General features: G+C 44.3%; 1 protein-coding gene across 4 annotated transcripts in view; it reads left to right on the plus strand.

Moving 5' to 3' along the window:
* Positions 1 to 23,791, plus strand: part of LOC137413119 (adhesion G protein-coupled receptor A2) — an 88,950-nt gene that overhangs the window by 13,965 nt on the left and 51,194 nt on the right. For 2 of the 4 annotated variants that reach the window (XM_068098512.2, XM_068098519.2), the window contains exons 3-7: positions 566 to 637; positions 4,182 to 4,253; positions 12,264 to 12,335; positions 13,247 to 13,410; positions 23,313 to 23,577. In XM_068098512.2, the coding sequence (XP_067954613.2) occupies positions 566 to 637; positions 4,182 to 4,253; positions 12,264 to 12,335; positions 13,247 to 13,410; positions 23,313 to 23,577 (645 nt within the window). The remainder of the gene's footprint in view (positions 1 to 565; positions 638 to 4,181; positions 4,254 to 12,263; positions 12,336 to 13,246; positions 13,411 to 23,312; positions 23,578 to 23,791) is intronic. The other 2 variants (XM_078769892.1, XM_078769891.1) reach the window with 2 other exon arrangements.

Consider the following 23,791-nt stretch of genomic DNA (forward strand, 5'->3'; position numbering starts at 1 on the left):
AGATGCGGTGAACCTGGGCACGACATTTAATGGGGGAAATAGGGGGAGGTCGGGTCTACAGAGTGTTGTTTACAGAAAATGGGACTAGGGAATGGGGGATTGGGGATAGTTGGGAAGTATTGAGGAAATAGGGGAATATTTACAAGCGGATATGGGTGGATGCAAATCCCATATCCGCAACAATATATATAGATATATAGATGAAGAAGAAGAAGATATACACTATACAGCCCCAGAGCTGTGCTACCAGAGTCAACTTAAACAGCTAAATGCAAATTCCACATTGGGAATGAATGGTTTGTAGCGTGCTGCTTTCAGGTAAAACACCACGGCTAGGCAGCAACAGGAACTTGAGAATCTATAAACAGGTTCAGCAAGTTAAGAAATAGTAATTATTACCCTACAGTTAAATCCCATGGTTTGAATGTACTCGTTGTCATAATTTACAGCTTATTCTTATATTTTGCAGACAGTTGATGAAGGACTTTTATAAATTAAACTTGAGTGTGCTGTCTGTTTCACTCTAAGCTGATATGTTCAAAGTAAGTGTGGTGTGTGAGTACAGGGATTTGCATTTGAATGATATCAGCACCATTGAGCCCGGAGCGTTCCTGGGACTAAATGAACTCCGGACTCTGTGAGTATCTTGCGTCGTCAACTCCACCTTTCTCTTTGCAAGTCTCACATCTTCCAGCTTCTTCGATACTAGAGTATCCTAACTACTGCAGTACCTTTTAATAACCCACGAACACAAAGCGAAAAGTGAAGTTAAGCAATTGATTCACTCTGTCCGTGTACAGACGTCAGTGTATTATTTTTGTGCATGGTCTGAGACCCATAATGGAGCTCACACACACACACCCACACACACACTTAACACTTAACACAGCCACTGAGCTTGGAGGCAGTGCCGTCACTGTCACTTCCAGGGATACTCTGGGTACCAGCGACGTCACAACAATTGCACCGATTTTCTCGCCGTACTCAGCGGGGCATTTCCTCAAGAGGAATTTACTACTCTCCATGGATGCCAACCGAAGGGTATTGTCCATGCTCTATCCTTTCAAATGCTGATCGTCAAGCAAGGAAGCAGCACGTACCAAATTTAAAGTCTTTCGTATGACTTGAACCGGTCCAATCCAAATAGGTGTTTTTTTAGGAGACACCATCTCCTTACTGGATGGCCGTTGGCTCCCTTTGGGAGCTCATCTGCCCTTTGCCAGGTGTTGTTTTTACTCCTGGCAGGGTGTCAGTCACCCTCCTCACTATCAAAGCAAGTGAGGGGTGTCGGTTTAGTCGCCGAGAACCTGACCATGCGGCAGGAAGCACTGGGCAGTGGCATTACCAGTGTAATGTAACCAAACTGTGTAACATTGTAATGTAATTACCAGTGTACATGTAATTACCAGTGTAATGTAACCAAACAGTGTAAGTGTAACGTAATGTTACCAGTGGCAGTCCCAAAGGACTGATCCGACAGAGGAACTAGGTAATTCCAATTGAATGAATGATCGTTTTAAGGCCATTTTCCCCGCTGGAGCAGGGGTTAGCCTTGCGGGCCCCATGACAATCATGGTTCCCTGTTTGAGGCAATGTTTTTATGGCAGGATGCCCTTCCTGACGCCAACCCTTGGTCATGCTCTTACGATGTGCAGGGATACGGTGTACCTATTCTAAATCGGGGTACACACCGTGATCATTCATCCCAGCAAGCTGGTACTCAATTTGCCGACCTCGGAAGGATGACAGGCTGAGTCAACCCCCTTGGCGTTAATTTAGCGATCGTTCGGGATTCGAACCCAGGATCCTAGGATCCCAAGCCGGCACCCTAACCGCTAAGCCAACACCAGGTAATTCCAATTGAATTCTATATTTTGAACACTGGAGAACACGAACCTGCATTTCAGCAGTGTTTTTCCTCTGAATTAGCCAAATTGTAAGGAATCTCGTCCTGAGTGAGCATGTGCACAGGGGAGGAAGATACATTTTTACTTTCCCTGTCTGGCAGTCAAACAAATTTAATATCATTCCAAACAGGAAACTTCCTGTTTTTAAGGATGTTATAAAAGACACAAATGACAGGCATGAATAACTAACGTAACGTGTTAAATAATGTGGTGTAAAAGACGCTGCATCACTGACGGTAAACGTCCGAAAAGATTTTTCTACAACCTTAAAATCGTTATTATTACCTCCGCCACCAAAGGTGGATGGATGTTATGTTTTCACCCCTGTCTGTTTGTCTGTTTGCGAACAAGATGTCTCAAAAAAGATGTGGACGGATTAGGACGAAATTGGGTAGAGATGTAGCGTATGTGACACGGACGAAATGATTAGATTTTGGTGAAGATCCGGATTCGGATCCGGCTCGTATAATTTTTTAAGTGATTCTTCACCATTGGGAGATAGGGCCAAAAATTATACATAGCAGGATATCTCAAAAAGTTGTGGATGGATTTGGACAAAACTTGGTGGACAGGTTGTGTGTGTGTGTGTGTGTGACAAGGACGATTCGATTCGATTTTGGTGAAGATTTGGATCCGGATCCGGCTAGAATAATTTTTAAAGTAATTCTTCACCATTGAGTTAAATGGCCAAGAACATTACATAGCAGGATATCTCAAAAAGTTATGGACTAATTTAGATGAAACTTGGTGGACAGGTTGTGTGTCCGACAACGAAGAATCGATTCAATTTTGGTGAAGATCCGGATCCAGCGAGTATAATTTTTAAAGTGATTCTTCACCATTGAGTGAAATGGCCAAAAACATTACATAGCAGGATCTCTCAAAAAGTTATGGACTAATTTAGATGAAACTTGGTGGACAGGTTGTGTGTCCGACAACGAAGAATCGATTCAATTTTGGTGAATATCCGGATCCAGCTTGTATAATTTTTAAAGTGATTCTTCACCTTTGAGTGATATGGCCAACCAGGTGGAGGTATGCTCTCTTCTGAGTGCCGTTCTATTATTTCAATTGAATTATATATACACAAAGAATTAAGTTAAGCACCCCTACACAACGAATTAAGGTAAGCACCCCCTAATATATATTCTTTGTGTATATGTATACATTGGCATATATTCTAAGGTATGTGAGATCAAATAATGATTGGTATGACATTAGCAATTATCCATTGATGTAATGCAGATGAGTGCACTCGTAGGGTTGAGTTGGGTTGAGTAGTGATCCGATCACGTGGGTCCTACACACGTTATTGACGCAAAGATCGCTAGAGGTCTTCTCAGAACAATGACTGTACGTTAGAAAACATAAACGTCATCCACACTGTCCGTGATGGACCTATAGCTCCATACTTAAATTGAGGTGAAAATATGCCTAAAATTCCCAAATAATTTCACCTTAAATTATTCAGTATAAAATATTGAAAACGGCATGATTGTTATGTTTTTATGTGACCATAATATCACTTCTCCAGAAAATATAGCAATATCATGGGTATATTACACTGTTTTGACGACAACAAACTTGTAATGTGCGAGGTTGTAAAAAAACGGGGGGGGTGCTTAACTTAATTCTTTGTGTATACTTGAACACTGCAGACATAAATCACCTCATTGCCACTTTCAGAAACCCCCCAGAAAAAAATATTTACACTGTCATTTCTTGAGGGCAGAGTACCTGTGAGATCACTCAGATTCAGCACTGAGACAAACAAAGCGGCACCTAGTGCTGTTTGTTTTGTGCAAAAACGCAAAGCACCCGTTTAACAGACCATTCCCATGTCCTTTTTCTCAAGATGTGTAAGGTGTTCCACAAACTCTAGTTTTTAAAGCAACTTTATTAGATGGTAGTGGTGTTGCAGGCCCAAGGTCTTGACAGACCTTTGGGGCATTCACAACGTCTCGAGGGCTAAGAAATAATCCTGGACACTCCATCTCATCGTGTGGAAATTTCTACTGGGCACCCATGGGAATGAAACCTCTAACTGTGAAGGGAATTAAACAAGGCTTTACCCACCTAATCGCCAGGCCACTCAACTTTACTAGAAGGCGACTATCGGGTACGCCTCTTCGTGGTGTTTGTACCCCATAACGCAAGTCGAGGCATTTATAGCGTTGCATTTGAAAACGTGATTATTGATGATGATGATGATGATGACGATCTCATCTCTCTCTCCTCTCTCTCCTTTTTATACCTTTCCCACCTGATCCACAGGGATTTATCGAGTAATCTGATTGGCTGTTTGACCCGAAACACCTTTTTGGGGCTGCCAGCTCTACAGAAGCTGTGAGTCTCTCTCAGGCCTCTCCGTCACAGGCCCATCTTTATCCGTTCACCAAGCTCCTCTAGACGCCACATTTGATGAAGCATTTCGCATCAAGATAATTATGCTGCCATCAAAACTGCCATGTTCAATTAATACCTCTTCCATTTGTAACTGAAATTGTGAAAGCCTTTTTGCTAAAAATGTCTAAGCCTTTTTGCAAAAGCAGAATTCTCTGTTGATACACACGTTGTAGCGTCATCGTTTGTCATCATCCATGAAACCGACAGCTGGTGGTTTACGTATGCCTGCTCCCGACCACCGGCTGTTTTTGATGACTTTCAAAAAAGGAACAGAAGCGATTATATGTTTTGTTGGGAAAAATAATCAAATGAACGTATGTACGTTTTTTTCTACTTTTTAAAAAATCATTAAAACTTTTACCAAAAAACAATTGATCGTTGTAATCCTGTCGCAGGAAAATAGTGATTCAATTCTTTGCTTCGGACCAGATTCCGCTGCATGCCAGCATACTAGAATCATCTGCAGATTAAACAAATGTCGGTGATCAGATTGCTGCACATTCTGGCTCCAAGATTAACTACTGCTAAAAACATGTGTTGTTACCTCTGCCACCGAATGTGGATGGAGGTTATGTTTTCTCCCCTGTCTGTTTGTTTGTGAACAAGATATCTCAAAACGTTGTGGACGGATTCGGACGAAATTTGGCAGCGAGGTTGTGTATGTGACGAGGACAAATTGATTCAATTTTGGTGAAGATCCGGATCCGGATAGTAGAATTTTTAAAGTGATTCGTCACCATTGGGAGATTGGGCCAAAAACGATACGTAGCAGGATATCTCAAAAAGTTGTTGACGGATTTGGACGAAACTTGGTGGACAGGTTGTGTGTGTGACAAGGACGAATCGATTCGATTTTGGTGAAGATCTGAATATGGATTCAGATACGAGACTTATTTAATTTTTAAGTGATTCTTCATCATTGAGAGATCGGGCGAAAAGCGATATATTATAACATGATATTTAAAAAAAGTTATGGACGTGTTTGACTAAACTTGGTGGGCGAGTTGGTTAGGTGATAAGAACAAGCCGATTAGATTTTGGTTCAGGTCCGAATCCAGATTTGGCCCATCATTGGGATACAAAACATAAATTGTTCGTTCAGCCTGGCAGAGGTATGCGTTCTATCGAGTGCTGTTCTAGTTGTATGTGTTATCATCAAATTGTGAAACTTGTCACAGTAAGTTTGGTCGTTTTTAATTCACATGGGGCAGCATCTTGTAAACTCATCACAATTAAATGCTACGTTGTACATTTACTTATTGAAAAGTAATTTACAATTATTTTCAAATTTACAACAAATTTACAACAAAAATTTACAATTAAATGAAGGTATTAGAAAGGGTGTTGGAGAGGAGGATAAGGAAGAAAGTGAAGATCGACGAAATGCAGTTTGGATTTATGCCAGGAAGAGGAACGACAGACGCGCTTTTCATTGTGAGGCAGTTGCAGGAGAAGTACATGGAGAAGAGGAAGAAGTTGTTTCTTGGGTTTGTTGATCTGGAGAAAGCATTCGATCGGGTTCCACGCAAAGTATTGACATGGGCATTGAGGAAGTTAGGAGTGGAGGAATGGTTGATCAGAGTAGTGATGGCAATGTACAAAAGAGCGTGCACAGCTGTAAGGACGAAGGACGGGAACAGTGGTGAGTTTGAGGTGAAGGTGGGAGTGCATCAGGGGTCGGTACTAAGTCCACTACTATTTGTAGCTGTGATGGAGGTGCTGGCTCAGAACGTAAAGGAGGGTTTACCGTGGGAGTTGTTGTATGCAGATGATCTGGTGTTGATTGCGGAAAGTATGGATGGACTGAAGGAAAAGATGAACACGTGGAAGGAATGTATGGAGACAAAAGGTCTGAAGGTGAATATCGGAAAGACGAAGGTGATGGCAAGTGGTAAAGCATGTGGTGAGGTGGAAAGAACTGGGAAGTGGCCCTGTGCTGTGTGTAGGAAGGGTGGCGGAGTGAACTCCATTCAGTGTACAATGTGCGCTGAGTGGGTTCATCAAAAATGTAGTGGTCTGAGAGGGTCATTAACCAGTGTGGCAGCTACATTCAAATGTAAGGTGTGCACAGAGGGAGCTGCAGATGGAGGAAATGTTGAGTTGGATCTTGGAGACGGCGTGAAGCTGGAAGGTGTGAAAACATTTTGCTACCTCGGAGACATGCTGAATGGAGAAGGTGGATCAGACTCGGCAACGGTTGCTCGAGTGAGATGTGCATGGAAGAAGTTTCGGGAATTGAGTGGCGTGCTGATGATGAGGGGAGTGTCGTTGAAGCTGAAGGGAAAGGTGTATGCTGCATGTGTGAGAAGTGTTATGATTTATGGGAGCGAGACATGGGTAATGAACGTAGAGCAGCAACGAAGGTTGGAAAGGGTGGAAATGCGAATGGTTCGACGGATGTGCGGAGTATCGTTGAGAGAGAGGAAGACAAATGATGAATTAAATCACAACTCAAAAAAATCCAAAAAAAAAACATATCCTTCTCTGTTCTCATTCGTTTATTCATTCTTATTCGTTCGGTCGTTCGTTCTTCGACCACGTGTTTCTCCCCCATTTCCCCAGATAGATTGTCAAATTTCAACTCGTTATTTTATCGTCCATGCGTTATTGTTTTGATTATAGTTACTTTTGGTTTGAATTTCCTGTAACTTGTAATTATTTAATCGTGTTCTGCTCCTCGTGTGCGGCCTTGTAGTTGTACCCCCGTCGGTGTTTGTTATCTTAATCGTGTTTTGCTTGGCTCTTAGTTTTTTTTCCCTTCTACCCCGAACATAATACTCTGTCTAACGTTCTAAATCCCCACCTCCCCCCCCCCCCCACCCCCAAAAACCAAACAAACAAAAAAAAAACCAAAAACATTTATTTTCCTTTCTCCACGTGTACTGTTGACTCATCCTGTATTTTCTGTCCAGGTGTGCTGTTCGCCCCGCCCCCATTAACTCCTTGCCATCCACCGTTTGCCCTTCACGTGACTCGTGGTGGTCCCTCTCGGCTCTCCCCCCGTTGGTATTTTTGTGCACATAAGATTGTTCACGGTTCTGTTTAAATATTATTTAAATATGTATAACCTTTCCCCTTCAGTGTTTTACTCAGTGGTATTTTACAACACGCTGTTTTTCTTCCTATTTAAAAGGCTTTTCTCAATTTCCTCTCCAACTCATTCCACCTCAAAAAAAAGAAAGTCAATATCTTATACGTCTCCCTCACTACATGGTCTAAATTCACATTCATTCCATCCCTCCTCCATCATTCTGAACCGGATTGCTAACTTGAAAATCACAACAAACCCAATTTGTTTTCAATGTTCGTCTTTCATTAATCATTTGGGTAGCGGCCCTGTTGGGTGCCCTGGTGTTGGGCTAGCGGCTAGGGTGCCGGCTTAGGATCCAAGGATCCTGGGTTCGAATCCCGGTCGATTGCTGAATTAACGCCAGGGGGGTTGACTCAGCCTGTCATCCTTCCGAGGTCGGCTAATTGAGTACCAGTTCACTGGTAATTCCCTGTTTGTCGTTAAAGGCAGCAAAAAGGGTTGGCGTCAGGAAGGGCATCCGGCCGTAAAACATTGCTTCAAAAAGGGGACCGAAAAACAACAACAACCACGGTTCCCGAAAAAGGCCAACCCCTGCTTTGCGGGGAAAAATGGCCTCTAAAGGTGTTTTTTTTTCATTAATCATCCACTTTCTAAACTCCCCTCTTGCCCCTCCCATCCAAATCCCTCCCATTGCACCTACACTCCTAAACTCCCCCCTTGCCCCGCCACTCTTAAACTCCCCCCCTACCCCTCCACTCCTGAACTCCCCCCTTGCCCTTCCACTCCTGAACTCCCCCCTTGCCATTCCCCTCCTAAGCTCCCCCCTCACTCCTCCCCTTCAAAACTCCCCCCCAACCCCTCCCATTCAAATCTCCCACCATACCATTCCTCTCCAATTCTCCCTCCTCCCCCCTCCTCCTCAAAGCTGCCTCCTCCCCACTTCGTCTCCCTTCTATCTCATACCTCCACCCCCCCCCAACCTTCTTCTTTCCTCTGCCCCCCCTCAAACAACCCCTCTCTGTGCCTCATCGCTTCACCTTCAAACCTTTCATCCTCCTCATCCTTCCCTTTCTTGGAACTCTTCTGCAATCGCTGACACACTAACAACTGCTCTCCCTACCTCCCCCTCTCATCCTTCATCTTACCCTACTCCTCCCCTCCCCTGTCCTGTACCCGATGCTCCCCCTCTCTCTTCATTAACGGTATGGACCTCAAACATCCGGGGCCTTCGCTCAAACCTGACTGATCTCTCCATACAGGTTGCTTCTGACAATCCAGACTTGATCTGCTTAACAGAGACTTTCCTCCTTCAAGATGTCTCTGATTCCTTAATATCTCTTCCTGGTTACTCCCTCCTCCGGTATGATAGACCTGAGCCTCGGCCTGGTGGTGGGGTGGCTATCTTTATCAAAAACTCTCTTCCTCACTCTCCTTGCACTGCCCTCTCTCCTCCTCACCCCCAGGAGTACCTCTGGCTACGGCTTCCTCTCCGCTCCCACCTTTTGTTCATATGTGTTCTGTACCGTCCCCCAAACAGTGATGACTCCATCTACATTTCACTGTCTGACAACATGGACCAACTTCTATCCACTCATCCCAACTCTCTCTTCCTCATATGTGGTGACTTCAATTGTCATCATGCCACCTGATTGGGTGTGGGTTCCTCTCTCACCAGTCATGGCACCTCAGCAAAGGACTTCTCTGACTCACTGGGATTGACACAATCTGTCAATTTCCCGACTCGGATCTCAGCCAATGGAGTATCTTCTCTTCTAGACTTGGTTATGACTAACTTCCCTGCTAATGTCTGCTGCTCTTCTTCTGCTCCAATCGGTTCTTCTGATCATGTGCTTGTCAAAGTGGACATCTCTCTGGCCATTCTCAGAGAGCCTCCTCAGCGTCGACGAGTCTGGCATTTCACTCAGGCCGACTGGGACGGTCTTCAAGCAGCCATCAATCGTCTGGATTGGTCTCCCATCTCCACTGCCTCTGACATCAATTCTTCCTGGGAATTCTTCCAAAGCAAACTGATCTCTCTCATGCACAGATTTATCCCATCTCGCCTTCAGTTGTCTTACCCTTCCTCCCGTCCATGGTACACTGAATCTTGTGGTGAGGCAGTTGCCCTGAAACAACTTGCCTTTGCCTCTTGGAAGGCTAATCCAACTGAAGGAAATCTCAGTTCCTTCCACCAAGCTCGGAACAAGTGTGTGTCTACCCTCAGGAGTGCCAGGAAGCACTATCTCTCCTCACTCAAGAATGAACTCTCAAACCTGTCTCCTTCCTCCAAATCCTGGTGGCGTCTGGTCAAATCCGTTTCTGGTGTTTGTTCCCCCTCCATCCCCTCCCTTACCTCAAATGGCCACACAGTTGACATCGCACGTGACAAAGCCGAATGCCTCAACTCTGTGTTTGCCTCAAAATCCTTAGTCCCAAACCCATCTCTCTCTGTTCCCACCTTTCCCAGTCGAACCAAACTGCTCCTGGACTCTGTGACCTTCTCTCCTGACAAGGTGGAGGAGTTTTTGTCAAACCTCGACTCTGATTCTGCAACTGGACCAGATGGCATCAGCCCACGGGTCCTAAAATCCTGCTCTGCCGCTCTATCTCACCCTCTCTCTGTTCTTTTCACCCTATCTTTTGCTCAAGGTCATCTGCCAGCATCCTGGAAATCAGCAAACATTACCGCTTTACACAAAAAAGGTGCAAAAACAGATCCTTGCAACTACAGACCAATCAGCCTGCTCCCAATTATCAGCAAAGTCATGGAATCCATCATTGCTTCGGATATGAAATCTTTCCTCTTCTCCAATGGCTTGATCTCTGATCATCAATTTGGTTTCAGACCAGGTCACTCTACTCTGGACATGCTGCTTCTGCTGTCTCAACAATGGATGGAGGTCCTCAATGCCAAACAGGAAATCAGAGCTGTCTCCCTTGACATATCACGTGCCTTCGATACGGTCTGGCACCCAGCTCTGCTCACCAAACTCTCCTCCTATGGTATCCATGGAAATCTCCATGCATGGCTTGCGGACTTCCTCTCTGGTCGTAGTCAACGTGTGGCCCTGAATGGATTTCTCTCATCTCCCCTTCCCGTTCAGGCTGGAGTTCCCCAAGGCAGTGTGCTGGGCCCTGTGCTTTTTCTGGTCTTTATCAATGATCTCTCCGACTCTCTGGAAAATCCTCTGTATCTCTTTGCTGATGACTCCACTCTCTGCCGCTCCATTCCTCTTCCCTCAGATCGGCAGTCTGCAGCCTCCTCACTCTCTGAAGACCTGGACAAAATCACAGACTGGTCAAACATGTGGAACATGTCTTTCAATCCTGACAAATCTCACACTCTTACTATGTCTCTCCGAAAAGATCGACTGGACAACCCTCCCATCTACTTTCTCAACAATCCTCTCCAAGAAGTTCTGTCGCTCAAGCTTTTGGGTCTCACCATCTGCCATGATCTTTCTTGGGAAAACCACATTTCCAAGCTGGCCTCCAAAGCCAGTCGCCGACTGGGCATCCTCCGTCGTGCGAAGTCCTTCTTAGGCACACCTGAACTCCTCACCACATACAAGGCTTTCATCCGCAGCTCAATGGAATACTGTTCTCCCCTATGGGCTGGTGCTCCTGCCTCACACCTGGCTCGGCTTCACGCTGTTGAATCCAAAGCTTTCAGAATCATTGGAATCTCCCGCGATGAAGCTATCTCTGAGGGCCTTTCACTCACTCACCGCAGGCAGGTAGGTGGTCTTTCTGTCTTCTACCGACTCCTCTCCGGCCTTGCTCCCCCAGCTCTCTCTGTGCTCTGTCCCCCAAATATTCCTACAGGTCGCACAAGATCTCCCAGCCACCCTCTGATGGTTAAACTGCCGAAATCTCGGCTCTCTGCTCACCTTCACTGTTTAATTCCTCTTTTCTCCTGCCTCTGGAACAAACTCCCACACTCACTTCAATCACACTCCTCCCTCCAGGTCTTCAAAACAGCTGTTCACCACCATCTCTTATCTTCCCCCATCCAAAACCTCGATCTTTTCTACCCCCACTAATTCACCCCAGATCCACCTTGTTTGAAATTCCAACTTCTTTCCTGGAAGTCTTGGCAGTGTCCATATGTTTTATACCTCTCCCACCCCCCCCCCCCCCCCTTCCCATGCCTCCTCCCCAAAGCCCTCTCCCTCCCACAGTTCTCTCGATGTCTCCATGTCTCTCGGTCCCTGCTCTCAAATGTTGTGTTTGTGTCCTTCCCCCTCTCTCCCCATCTTGTCTACCGCTCCCGATGTTATTTGTTTTGTGTGTCTGTTTGTCTTTCTGTGTGATTAATGTTCGCTCTTTTACGAGCCTCGATCTTGTATACAAAAAAAAAAAAAAAAAAAAAAAAAAAAAAATTGCGAAAGATGATGGGAATAGAGCCTGTGATTGATGCTGTGAAGAGGAACAGGTTGAGATGGTTTGGTCATGTGTTGAGGAAGGATGAAAGTGACTGGTTGAGAAGAGTGATGGAAATGAATGTAGAAGGAAGTAGAAGACGGGGAAGACCGAGAAAGACTTGGCTAAAGATGGTGGAAGAAGAAATGCGGGCAAGGGGGTTAACAAGGAGAGATGCAGAAAATAGGGCAAAATGGAGAAGATTGTCATGGGGACTGCAAGGCTAACCCCCGCTCTAGCAGGGAAAATGGCCTTTAAAATGCATGTTGTTGTTGTTGTTGTACATTTACTTTCTGTGCTCAGTTATCTAAAACTTGTATTACTGAACACAATTCAAACAAAATATAACATTTTCCAAATGTAAAGAAAAGTTAAACAAGCTAAATCATGAACTTGTAAACCAACTTCTTTGTCGATGTACAGGTAATGTTGTCAATGTTGAGAGCATCTATATCATGGAGTAACGTGTCACTGTCTTTGTCATTTCATCATCTCAGTAATATCTCTCACAATATCTTCTCGAGCCTTCAACCTGGTGTATTTGACAAGCTCACAGCCCTCCAAGTTTTGTAAGTTTATTAACTCTCATGTGTGTACGATTTTCCTATCTTTCCTCATTTTGTACATAAATACATTACAGGCCTGTCTTTTACTTTCCAACTTCATCCTGATTATGACTTTCGTCACCCGATCATTTTTCGACCTTCTTTAACCCATTCTTAATGTTACCATCCTCAAGCCCGTCTACCTTGTCCTTGCCATCTAGTTTGACCTATTTGACAATGCCACCTGAGCAGATAACATATGATGCTGGGATTTCCGTTCCTCCACCCCCAACGGTGTCACCTTCCCTCCTCGCCCAACGGCGTTGCTGTCCCTCCTCTCACTCCAACGTCCTCACGCTCTAGTGTCGCATGTCCCTTCCATCGCATGCTTCCAGATCGCAATCCAGACTTGCGCTCCTGTGCCATGGTCTGGCCTCCGGATTCCGCATCACTGTCCTGCCATGCGCTCCTGCCTCACTCTCCCACCACACTCCCCCCCCCCCCCCCAGCTCCCTCATGTCCACCCCTCTTGCTCTTTCTCCCCCATGATTCCCTGTGCCCCCCCATCCTGCCCCGGGCACCTCATGCCCCCCTCGTGCCTACACCTCATGCTCCTCCCTTGCACTCCACCTCTATCGCTCCCCCATCTCCATCCCGCATCTCCATTCTGGCTCGCACTCCCACAATTCCATTTCGCCTCATGCCCCTGCATCACCATCCTACGTCACCATTCCATATCACACTCCCGCATCACATTGCCGCATCACATTATTGCATCACGCTTCCGCATCACGTTGCCGCATCACATTACCGCATCACATACCCGCATTACGTTCCCGCATCAGGTTCGCGCGTCACGCTCCCGCATCACGCTCCCGTGTCTTTCACGATGATTTTACTCACACCTTTGACTTCTGTCTTCACTCAATCCTCAGGGACGTTGGTTCAGGGCGATTGGTCTGCGATTGCTCCCTCCGTTGGCTCCTTTCATGGGCTCGCTCACGCAGTTTGCTTTTAGCGCCCAATTCTCGATGCTCCTTCCCTCGTGCTCTACGCTCCACTCGTCTCCACTTGCTACAGCCAGCCCAACTTGCCTGCGGTCCTACACTTTTTTGCTTTGTACTGTTTATCTACTGATGCATTCTTAAACAGTTGTCCAATCACTAATTTTGCTATTTTTACTATTGTTATTTATGCCAATGGCAATGTTGCATTTTTGCTGAGGTTTTGTTGCATTTTGCTTTCTTTGCTCATGCTAATATGCATCTCAGTTATTATAAACTAGGGGAAAAGCCTGTCAAAATGGGTGCACAAAATTCAACACAACACAGAGGATTACAATTAATACAAAGGAACACACTTCCATATTTTCATACTACTCAGCCTTGAAAAATCAGGTTAAAACCAAAATTACGTAAAAAAAACAAAACCCTTCATTTATTACATAATTTGTTCGTCCCTTTATTTGGGTTGTGTATAATGCCACAGATCGCTGCCCAGTCGTCCCAAAATAATAAAAAATAACCCAGTGTACATGCATCAATCACTAACATGCGTACTGCTCATTTGCATATATAACACGTCATGGTTATTTACTTGGGACAATTCCAATTCCACTGGGCTATGGATTGATACCCAGGCGTAAGGCCTAAGTACTGCCATCTATGTTGCTTCACAAAATGGCAGCACATTATTTTCATTGTTGGTGGAGTTGGGCGAGCTGTCCAACCAATGAGGCGAAAGCAGTCGTGACATCACTCCCATGAATGTGAGGTCATTTCCTTTGTGACTGAAAATAAATACACAGGGCTTTATATATATACTGTATATACAGACTTGGCATTTAATATGGAATATTTTTTTTGTGGGGGTGAACTTACTTTTCAAGATGTCTTAGAACCAAAAGTTCATTGGAATTATGTTGAAATTATTCTAGATTTTGTTAATGTGACCTTTAAAAGAAACAAAAACCACATTTGACATTTCGAAACAAATAAATTGATCCTTGAAAGTGATGTAAACTGATATCAAACTCAATTCATGGACAGTACTGTGTTAAACTTCTGTACGTTTTCCAGAAGTATCTCTTTATTTTGCACATTAGCCAAAATTTTTTTTAACAAAAACAAAAGTTAAATTACGATTGGGATTACGGACAGTAAACTTACAGTTCAGTACTTCGTGTAACCCCCACGAGCATTCAGGAGAGCACGTACATGTTGAGGCATGCTGTTCACGAGATTTGCCAAGGTTTGGACAGGAATCGCTTGCCATGCAGTGACAATAGCCTGCTGCAATTCACGCACAGAGGTCGGCTGCTGGTCCAAGTGGTCGATTTGACGCGTTAATTCTGCTCACAAGTTCTCTATCGGATTCATATCCGGGGACATGGCAGGCTACTCCATATGCTCTACACCACGGTCAGCAAGAAAGTGTTGGATCATGCAAGCACGATGAGGCCGTGCATTGTCATCTTGGAAGACAAAGTTTCCTCGAAAGGCTGCACGAACAAATGGAAGCAATGTTTCTTCCAGAATGGCCCTGTACTTGAACTGGTTCAGGTTTCCATTCAGAACAACCAGGTCAGTTTTGCCCCCTGCATGAAAAGCAGCCCAAACGGTCACCCCACCACCTCCAGTTTGGACTCTTGGCACTACACAATCTTCGTTGTAGGGTTCGTGCACTTGTCCGCACACTTGGACGTGGCCATCTTGACGATAGACCAGAAAACCATACTCTAGACTGCTGCAATTTTAGCTCTTTCACGAGCCTCGATTCAGTATACAAAAAAAAATAAAAAAAATCTAGACTCGTCACTGAAGATCACATGATTCGAGTGTCCTGGCTGCCATTGACGGTGTTCTCTGGTCCACTGCAATCGGCGCTGGCTGTGTTGTCTGGTCAGGCGTGTCTTTCTCAGGGGACGCCTGGCACGATAGCCTGCTTGAACCAGTCGTTGGTTGACTCGCCTTCACGATACAGGCACATTTGTCAGTTGCTGCCACTCAGCCCTAAGCCGATTAGCTGACTTGGTACGGCCATTGCGGACTAACCGGTGCAGCTGGCGATCATCCTTCCTTGTGGTTCTGCGGGGACGTCCTGGCCTCGGTATTGGAGTAGGGACACCCCTCTGAGCATTTCGTTTCAGGATCTTTGACACCTGACCTTGAGTGATGCCATACTGCCGAGCAATAGCACGCTCTTTCATGCCGTAATTTCGTAAAGCCACCACTCCATGACAAACAGCATTGTCGAGTTGACGGACCATCTCCAGAGGAAGCGGCAATAACTTTTGGAGACGTGCAGCAGTTGTTTTCCACTAATACAGAACGCAACAACCCTTGTATACCCGACTGTGAAGCCAATCGTCAAATGCACCTGTCCGTACATTTGCCACGCCACCTGTGATATAATCCTGTTGTTGACTTCTTGCTGCGACAGACAATCAGTGACATGGTTCTTTTAACAAATAAATCACCAAAGTGTAAAAGAAACTCACCAGATTGATATACTGAGTTAAGAAAGTAAACCCAAGTCAAGAAAAAAAAAAATTCTATATTAAATGCCAAGTCTGTATATATAATATATACTGTATATATATATATATATATATATATATATATATATATATATATATATATATATATATATATATATATATATATATATACGTATATATATATATATATGTATATACAGTCGCGTGAAAAAGTAAGTACACCCCATGTAAAGTTTTGACTTTTTCAACATATTTCAACATACAGCTATTTGATCTTCATTTCAACAATATTGATAGATAAAGGTTAGGGTGCATCAAACGCCCCATGATTTTCAAAAAGTTGTTGTATTTTAATGTCTATTCCCTCAAATGTTACACTTGTTGGTAGAAGTATGTATGCAAAAAATAGATGAAATCAGAGGTGGTCCTGGGTGGCCACCGGCCACTTTTATATATTTAGGGCCATTTAGGGCCACAGCTAAACTACTTTACAAGATAATGTAAAATTAACTACAAGATAATGTAAAATTAACCATTATACCTATATACAAAAGTAAAGTCCTACTTTTACTAAATGCCTAATATCAAACAGTTAAAACAACCTTACATGTCAATGTAAAATTAACCAAAATCGTTCTTCATATTACAAAGTTGTAGTACAGTGTTGTAGTATTGTACTTTCATTGATTAAAAGTTTGAAAATGTATTAAGCACAACGCCAATGTCACTACTCCAACTTTGCTCGTTTCCGCAAATTTGGCCTCGCTTTGCGGTCACATTCAACCACTTGAAGAAGATTTTGGAAGTGGTCTTCTCTTCTTGCAGTTGAGACAAAATCAGTTGCGAGCTTTACTGCTCTCTCCGCAGGGTCATTCACAACATTAAGCCCATCCACAATGGACTTGGCTGCCTTGAAGTGCTCATTGTTCTGCCAAGTGTCAACATCCTCTGTTAGGAAGGTCATATCTAGGTGAAGAAGGTTTACTGTAAACCACGAGTCCTCGTTCACAAGATCAGCCAGGGTTGTCGCTTCTGTAATTTTTGGAAATGACGGTTTGCCATATCCAGAACCGTAGCGGTGTTTTGGAGTGCTTGGCATTTCATCTGGTTGTATGGCCAGTAACACATCTGCAAGGGCACGACGATCCTTTTGAGGAATTGCATTGCTGAACAGTGCCAAAACAACCAGTTCTGGGGTTAAATACCACAAATGTCTATCAAAGGCTTTCACAGCGCTGACTGAAATGGTTGAGTTGACAGCTTTATAGTTGAGCAGAGTCTTGTAAAAGCACAAATCAAACTATGGGGCATTTGAAGCAGACTGACATATGAGCCACCAATCACAATAAATATAAACAACAAAAACAACAAACTCCTTCAGTTTTTTCTGTTGATGTTGTGTTGTTACAGTTCCTCGAGGTAGTAGAGAAATTTGCTCTTCAAGTAGGCATATTTTGATGGAATAAAGAATCTTTGACATCCACCTTGCTTTATGCATGGCCCCTGGTCTGTGGAGTGTTCCTTGTTTTGTGACATCATCATCGAGGACTACCTGGCAGAGTTGTGCCATTTCCTTGTAGTCTTCCCTACAGTATGAAGCGCTTGTGCGGATTGTGCTTAAAACCTTGTTTTTGCAGGATAAAAGCAGCTGTTGTGCATAGTCATTGTACATGGAAATGTCAATTTTGGTTAAACTTTCATTCTTTGCATGCGATATGCGTTCCCAATTCTTCTGGAATTTTTGGAACAAAGATACTTCTGGAGACTTTGATGCCTCAATTTTGAGAACGTCAAACACATGATCCAGGATTACCTCTCCAACATGATGGCGACATGCACACCACAGAAGAGCACGGTCCAGTTTTGATTGAATGGTAACACAGGCAGCTGTAACGTGTCCAGTGTTTGATGCTGATGTGTCAAAACATAAGTTGACAACTGATTGTTTGCACTTCCATGAATGTAGATACGTGTAAGTGTGCTCGGCAATGATGTCACCTGATGACCTATCACTTCCAGGAGGATATCTAGCCACCCCCAGTAGCTTTACATCAGTGGCATTCCCAACCAACACTGGCAATCTTTCTTCCTTGACATTCTTGTTTGTGAGCGTTGGTATCTGCTTGCCATCCCAGTGAAGTGTTGCAGCTGTTGGGGTGATCCAATTTTCTTGAATATCTTTGGCGATAGCACTTGTTATTGATCGTCGAGCCTTATCAGCAGTTGAGTACGACTTGGCCACACGACGTGGATCACCTCCTGCCTCTTGAATTACAGCTTTGGTGAGCGCAACCTGTTGAACAGGAGTTATGTTTAGTCGAGTAGCAACAGACACAACTGAATGTCTTTTCAGAATATCATGAGGAATAAAGGCAGATGTACCTGCATATGTTGATCTGTGGTGACTACGCTTCCTTTGAAACTCTGGAATCGCCTCTTCTTCAGTTTCTTCCAAGCTATCTGCAGAGTCACTATCATCAGAGCATACAGAACTAATTGTCATCTCTTGTACACTGGATGATTCATGACGTTCTCGTCTTGAAGCTTCCGCTAAGAGGCGTTTTTCTTTTCTATGATCTTTATCAACTTTCTTCTTGTCAACACCACCAAATGAGGCTACTCTGTCAGATTTCATTGACTCTAAAAATACTCTATCTTCCTCATTCTTAATGTTTGTCATTGCATCTTTTGTCCATACACCAAAGGTCTTATCAAGACGTTCATTCATGGTTTGCAACTTAGCCAAAGTGCTTGGAGATTCTCGGCGAGAAACAGGTATTTGACGCAATTTGTTATTGTCATTAAGAAGGTCAAGTATTAGTTTGCAGCATTGATGGTCTGAAAGCATAGGAATATTTGCTTTAGTGTAGAATTTTTTCAGCTGGATAAGGACGATGCTGGCAGATTTCCATTTCAGTGGCTGAGTTTGTTTGCCTTCACATATTTCTTTCTGGATGTACCACATCACGCATCGAAGAACCTGCCGGCAAGTTGGGAGGCGGACTCCTGTCAATGTACCATCTGCTTCTGTAAAAGCATTGCCAAGACCAAAAATGGCACTTGCTAATCTGGTCTTCTTATCTGCCATCTGAAAGAAAATAAAGGATATTATTAGACTACTAGTATGGGACCCACGATTAGACCTCCGATTTCATTCATGTAAAAATACAAACTAATTATCAAACCATCGTTTTTTGCATAAAATTGTTATATTTGTATTCCTCTCATCAAGACCTTCAATTTGATACCAAACATGACTAGGTTTGGGTGTAAAATAACAAAATCAAACATTTTTACATAGTGCGGCCCCGAAAATGGCCCTAAATATATAAAAGTGGCCGGTGGCCACCCAGGACCACCTCTGATTTCATTTATTTTTTGCATACATACTTCTACCAACAAGTGTAACATTTGAGAGAATAGACATTAAAATCCAAGAACCTAAGGGCGTTTGATGCACCCTAATAAAGGTGATATAATATTGTTACGGATCCCGGACGTCGGCTCTCCCCTTATCAAGGGGGGGGGGGGGGGGTTAATCCCCTTGTCTTGTTATCTGGCCGACCCGAGTCCTGGGGGTTATAACGTTCCTTCCGGTCGGTGGTAAGTAGGGTTGTTCGTCGAGTCTTAGTCCAATTACCTAAGTACTACCACCGGCCGTAAAGCAAGGAGATAACTCCCGCTCGAACCACGGATATGATGGAAAATGCCGAGCGGATAGGAATCCGCGATCCGAGCCGTTAACAAAGTGACTAAACCCGATTCTAAGCAGTTGCGATCGTGCCACGTTTACCCAATGAGAGAAAGGACGGATGCGATCGGATAAGAGGAAACCAAGAAAGAACAAGGCAATTTATTACAAATACACAGAAAGCAGAGGAAACAAAAGAATGTACAGGATAGGAAGAGGAAGAAGCAGAACACAGGGCAGTCTTAAAACAGTCTTATTCTTAATACCCAGGACACACATACACACTCACACGGGGATTGTAGAGGGTTGATGGAACAGGTAGAGGGTCCGGCGATGGGGTCCAGGCTCCGGTCCAGCGGGCGAAACCTGGCAGGCAGCTCCGCGTGTCGTTGAACGCGATGGGACAGTTTATATAACGGGGGGAAGCTGGTGTCCTATCGCGTATGTAATATGTGCACCCTCGTGCCAAACGCCCCCTCTCCAAAGTCCTCTTAATCAGCGCGCCGTATATCTCATGAGTCCTTCTCAATGCGCTCTCTCCCAGAAGTCCTTTGTACTGCACGCTGCCGCTGGGAGTCCTCTTGGTAAATGTGCTCGCTGGCAAGTCACCCGCGCAGTCCTCTTTCAATAGCGCTCTCCCAATTAGTTCTCTCCAACAAGCGTGCCTCCGACAAGCCCCGTCAAAGGGCTTTGCGTTTGCGCTTATATAACTCACCCAAGCGATCACTCCGCCACCCCAAAGCCACGCCTGTCGGCGATGTCACTTCAGCCCTGGTTGGCTGGTTAAGGCTTACCGGCTCCGCCTTTGACGGCTGGATGACGTGGCCACACCTTCTTCTTGGCGTTCCGCCCCCTTTCTCGGGCCTCACCACGTGGCTTATGGCGGCATTTGGACGGAAGCCCACCGAGGCTGCGAACGCTGCTAACAAAGGCGCGTAACAAATTGGGAGAGCCATAGGGCAGAGTGGAGGGCGCGTAATGGCGTCGCTTGGAGAGTGAGGTTGCAAACTGAACGGTATGGGGCCTACTCCTTTGACACAACGCAGATTCAACTATTGGAAGCACGGCCTTATCTAAAACACATACTAATGAAATAACTGGAATCCTATGGTGCCCTACGTGTTGCTTGTGGACTAACTATGGGGTGCAACTTTTAACCTTTAATGATGTTGAATTTATTTACACAAGTGAGGGTTCTCAAAACCGCAACAATATAACAAATATCATGAAACATTTACATTTTGTAGTCCATTGTATCATTTAAATAAACATAAATGCAAATTTCGCATGTGGAAAAAGTAAGTACACCCCTACATTTATCACCACTTCAAATACCTAAAATTAGAATCAGGTGAACCAGCTCAGGTGTAAATGATTAAAACATTGTTAGAGAAGGTCTTGGAGGAACCTGTCTTATTTAAACCTCAGACATTTAGTTTGGTTTGCTCTTTGTTGTTGAAGTGTGCGGCGTCACCATGCCTAGATCAAAAGAGCTCTCTGAGGCCTTCAGAAAGAAGGTTATAGATGCCTACGAGTCTGGGAAGGGATTTAAAAAGACCTCCAAACAATTTGAAATCAATCATTCGACTGTCCGGAAGATCATCTACAAGTGGAGAAGACTCCAAACAACTGCCAACTTGTTCAGGCCAGGCCGCCCCAGCAGGTTCAGCCCGAGAGCAGACCGCAAGATGCTGAAAGAAGTCTCTAAGAACCCCAGAAAGTCATCACGGGACCTACAGGTAGCTCTTGCCACTGTTAATGTCAAAGTGCACGAGTCTACCATTAGAAAGACGCTGCACAAATTTGATCTACATGGGAGGTGTGCCAGGAAGAAACCTTTGCTGTCCAGAAAGAACATCGGGGCAAGACTAAAGTTTGACAATGAACACCTAGGCAAAGACCACCACTTCTGGAACAATGTACTCTGGACAGATGAGTCAAAGGTAGAGCTATTTGGCCACAGTACCAGAAGACATGTTTGGCGAAAACCAAAGACAGCATTTGACCACAAGAACCTGATACCAACTGTAAAGCATGGTGGTAGAAATATTATGGTTTGGGGCAGCTTTGCTGCATCAGGGCCTGGGCAGCTCACCATCATATAATCCACTATGAATTCTTCATTGTACCAGAGGGTGCTTGAGGATAATGTGAGGACATCTGTCGGAAGGTTGAAGCTCAAACAAAGGTGGACCTTGCAACATGACAATGACCATAAACATACCAGTAAATCCACCAAGGAATGGCTGAAAAGAAAGAAATGGAGGGTTCTGGAATGGCCAAGTCAAAGCCCGGATCTAAATCCCATCAAGATGTTGTGGGGGGATTTGAAACGAGCTGTGCATGCAAGAAACCCCTCAAACATCGCACAGCTGAAAGAATTCTGCATGAAGGAGTGGGCAAAAATTTCTCCCAGTCGATGTCAGAGACTGGCAGACAGTTATAAGAAACGCCTACTTGAGGTTGTTTCTGCCAAAGGGGGCAATACCACCTATTAGAGCCAAGGGTGTACTTACTTTTTCCACATGCAAAATTTGCATTTATGTTTATTTAAATTATACAATGGACTACAAAATGTAAATGTTTCATGATATTTGTTATATTATATCACCTTTATCTGTCAATATTGTTGAAATGAAGATCAAATAGCTGTATGTTGAAATAAGTTGAAAAAGTCAAAACTTTACATGGGGTGTACTTACTTTTTCACGTGACTGTACGTATATATATGTTATTTGCTCACTTTCATCTATCTATAATTCCATTAATCTCTGTGTGTATGTGTGTATGTGTGTATGTGTGTTTGTATGTTTGTCTGTGACCGCTGTTTCTCGACAACCACGGGTCCGATATACTTTAAACTTGCCAGGTATATTGCTGGGGACCCGAGGATGTGCCTTTTCAAGGTTTGAAATTAATCGGACAAGTACTTACCGAGCTATGGCGATTTAGCCGTTCGCCGTTCGCTTTGGCGTTGCGAATGGACCAAACCATTGCATGTAAATAGAGGGGGGGGGGGGGTTCTGTGGTCGTTGCGAATGGACCAAACCATTCATGTAAATAGAGGGGGGGGGTTCTGTGGTCGTTACTGCCACGTGGTTTCAAAGTTTTTTTTTGTTGTTGTTGTTTGCACGCATGTTTTTTTGCACCCACGTACGGGCACGCCCTAGGATGTTTACACACACACACCCCTACACAAATTTTTTTTTTTTTTTTTTTTTGGCAAGGAACGGGCACCCACGTACGGGCACGTCCTAGCTTATATATAGTACGGGCATGCCCTAGTATATTTAATTACTATTGAAACTCGCAAGTTGCCCGTGCCCGCACGGGATTCTAAACGGGGTAGGGATGAAGTCGGCAAAAATGCAAATGGCATCTTCTGTCATCGAGCCGGCAAGGTGGGAGCAACATTTCGCATATATTGCTGCCTCTGATGCAATTTAAATGCTCTAATGGCGGCTAGATGATACAGTTGAAACATTTTGTTCGATATATGTAACTTTTTGATGCTGTTAGGGTCCGAAATAAACAAATAGTATTTGTGTCAAAGCCAGTGACCAGTTGCAAATTAATAGTAGGTTTTATTCATTCACTCAATAGACCCTCTTTATATTGTTTGATCTGATTGTTATATTTATTCTCATTCTCTGCTTTTTGTTATGTTTTTGTAAAGCTTGTTGATTGGGAAAGTCTAACATTGCTTGATTTGTATTTGGTAGATGTTCATTTTACCAGATATATTTGCAATATTATTTATTCGCCACCATATTCCTGCTTTTTTATTGCTGTTCTCTCATTTTGCCCACAGATGGGCCTCCGGACCTACTGGTGTTCCAGCTGCTGCCCCGGCTACCCCAATTGGTGTTTGAGGGTGATCCCCTTCCACTGGCCTGTGCTGCCTCTTTGCTTCCCAGTGCACCACCTCGCCTTATCTGGCTGCACAATGGGCAATATGTGGCAGGGGGTGATGTGGGGGCCCAGGGCATGAGAAATGACTTCAGATCTGAGAGCAAGGAAGATACAAAGGGACTTTCAGAAGTGACAACAGTTCATGATTGTTCGATTGTGACGAGGTACCTTTCCCCCTTACCTGAGATCCGCAACCCCCTGCTTGTGCGTATCCTCTTCCTGAATTCTTCCCTAACATTTAATTTTGATTTTGTGGATCCTTCTTTATCTTCCATAACTGAGCCGTCATTCTGGGTGGTTCCGTTCTTTTCTACCTGTGGTGGTGAGAATGCTTCTGCTGTTGGTACCTCATTTCCGCTGTGGGCCATGTTGTCGGGA

Source organism: Myxine glutinosa, chromosome 1 (genome assembly GCF_964187855.1).
Source record: "Myxine glutinosa chromosome 1, kmMyxGlut1.1, whole genome shotgun sequence".
Lineage (NCBI taxonomy): Eukaryota > Metazoa > Chordata > Myxini > Myxiniformes > Myxinidae > Myxine > Myxine glutinosa.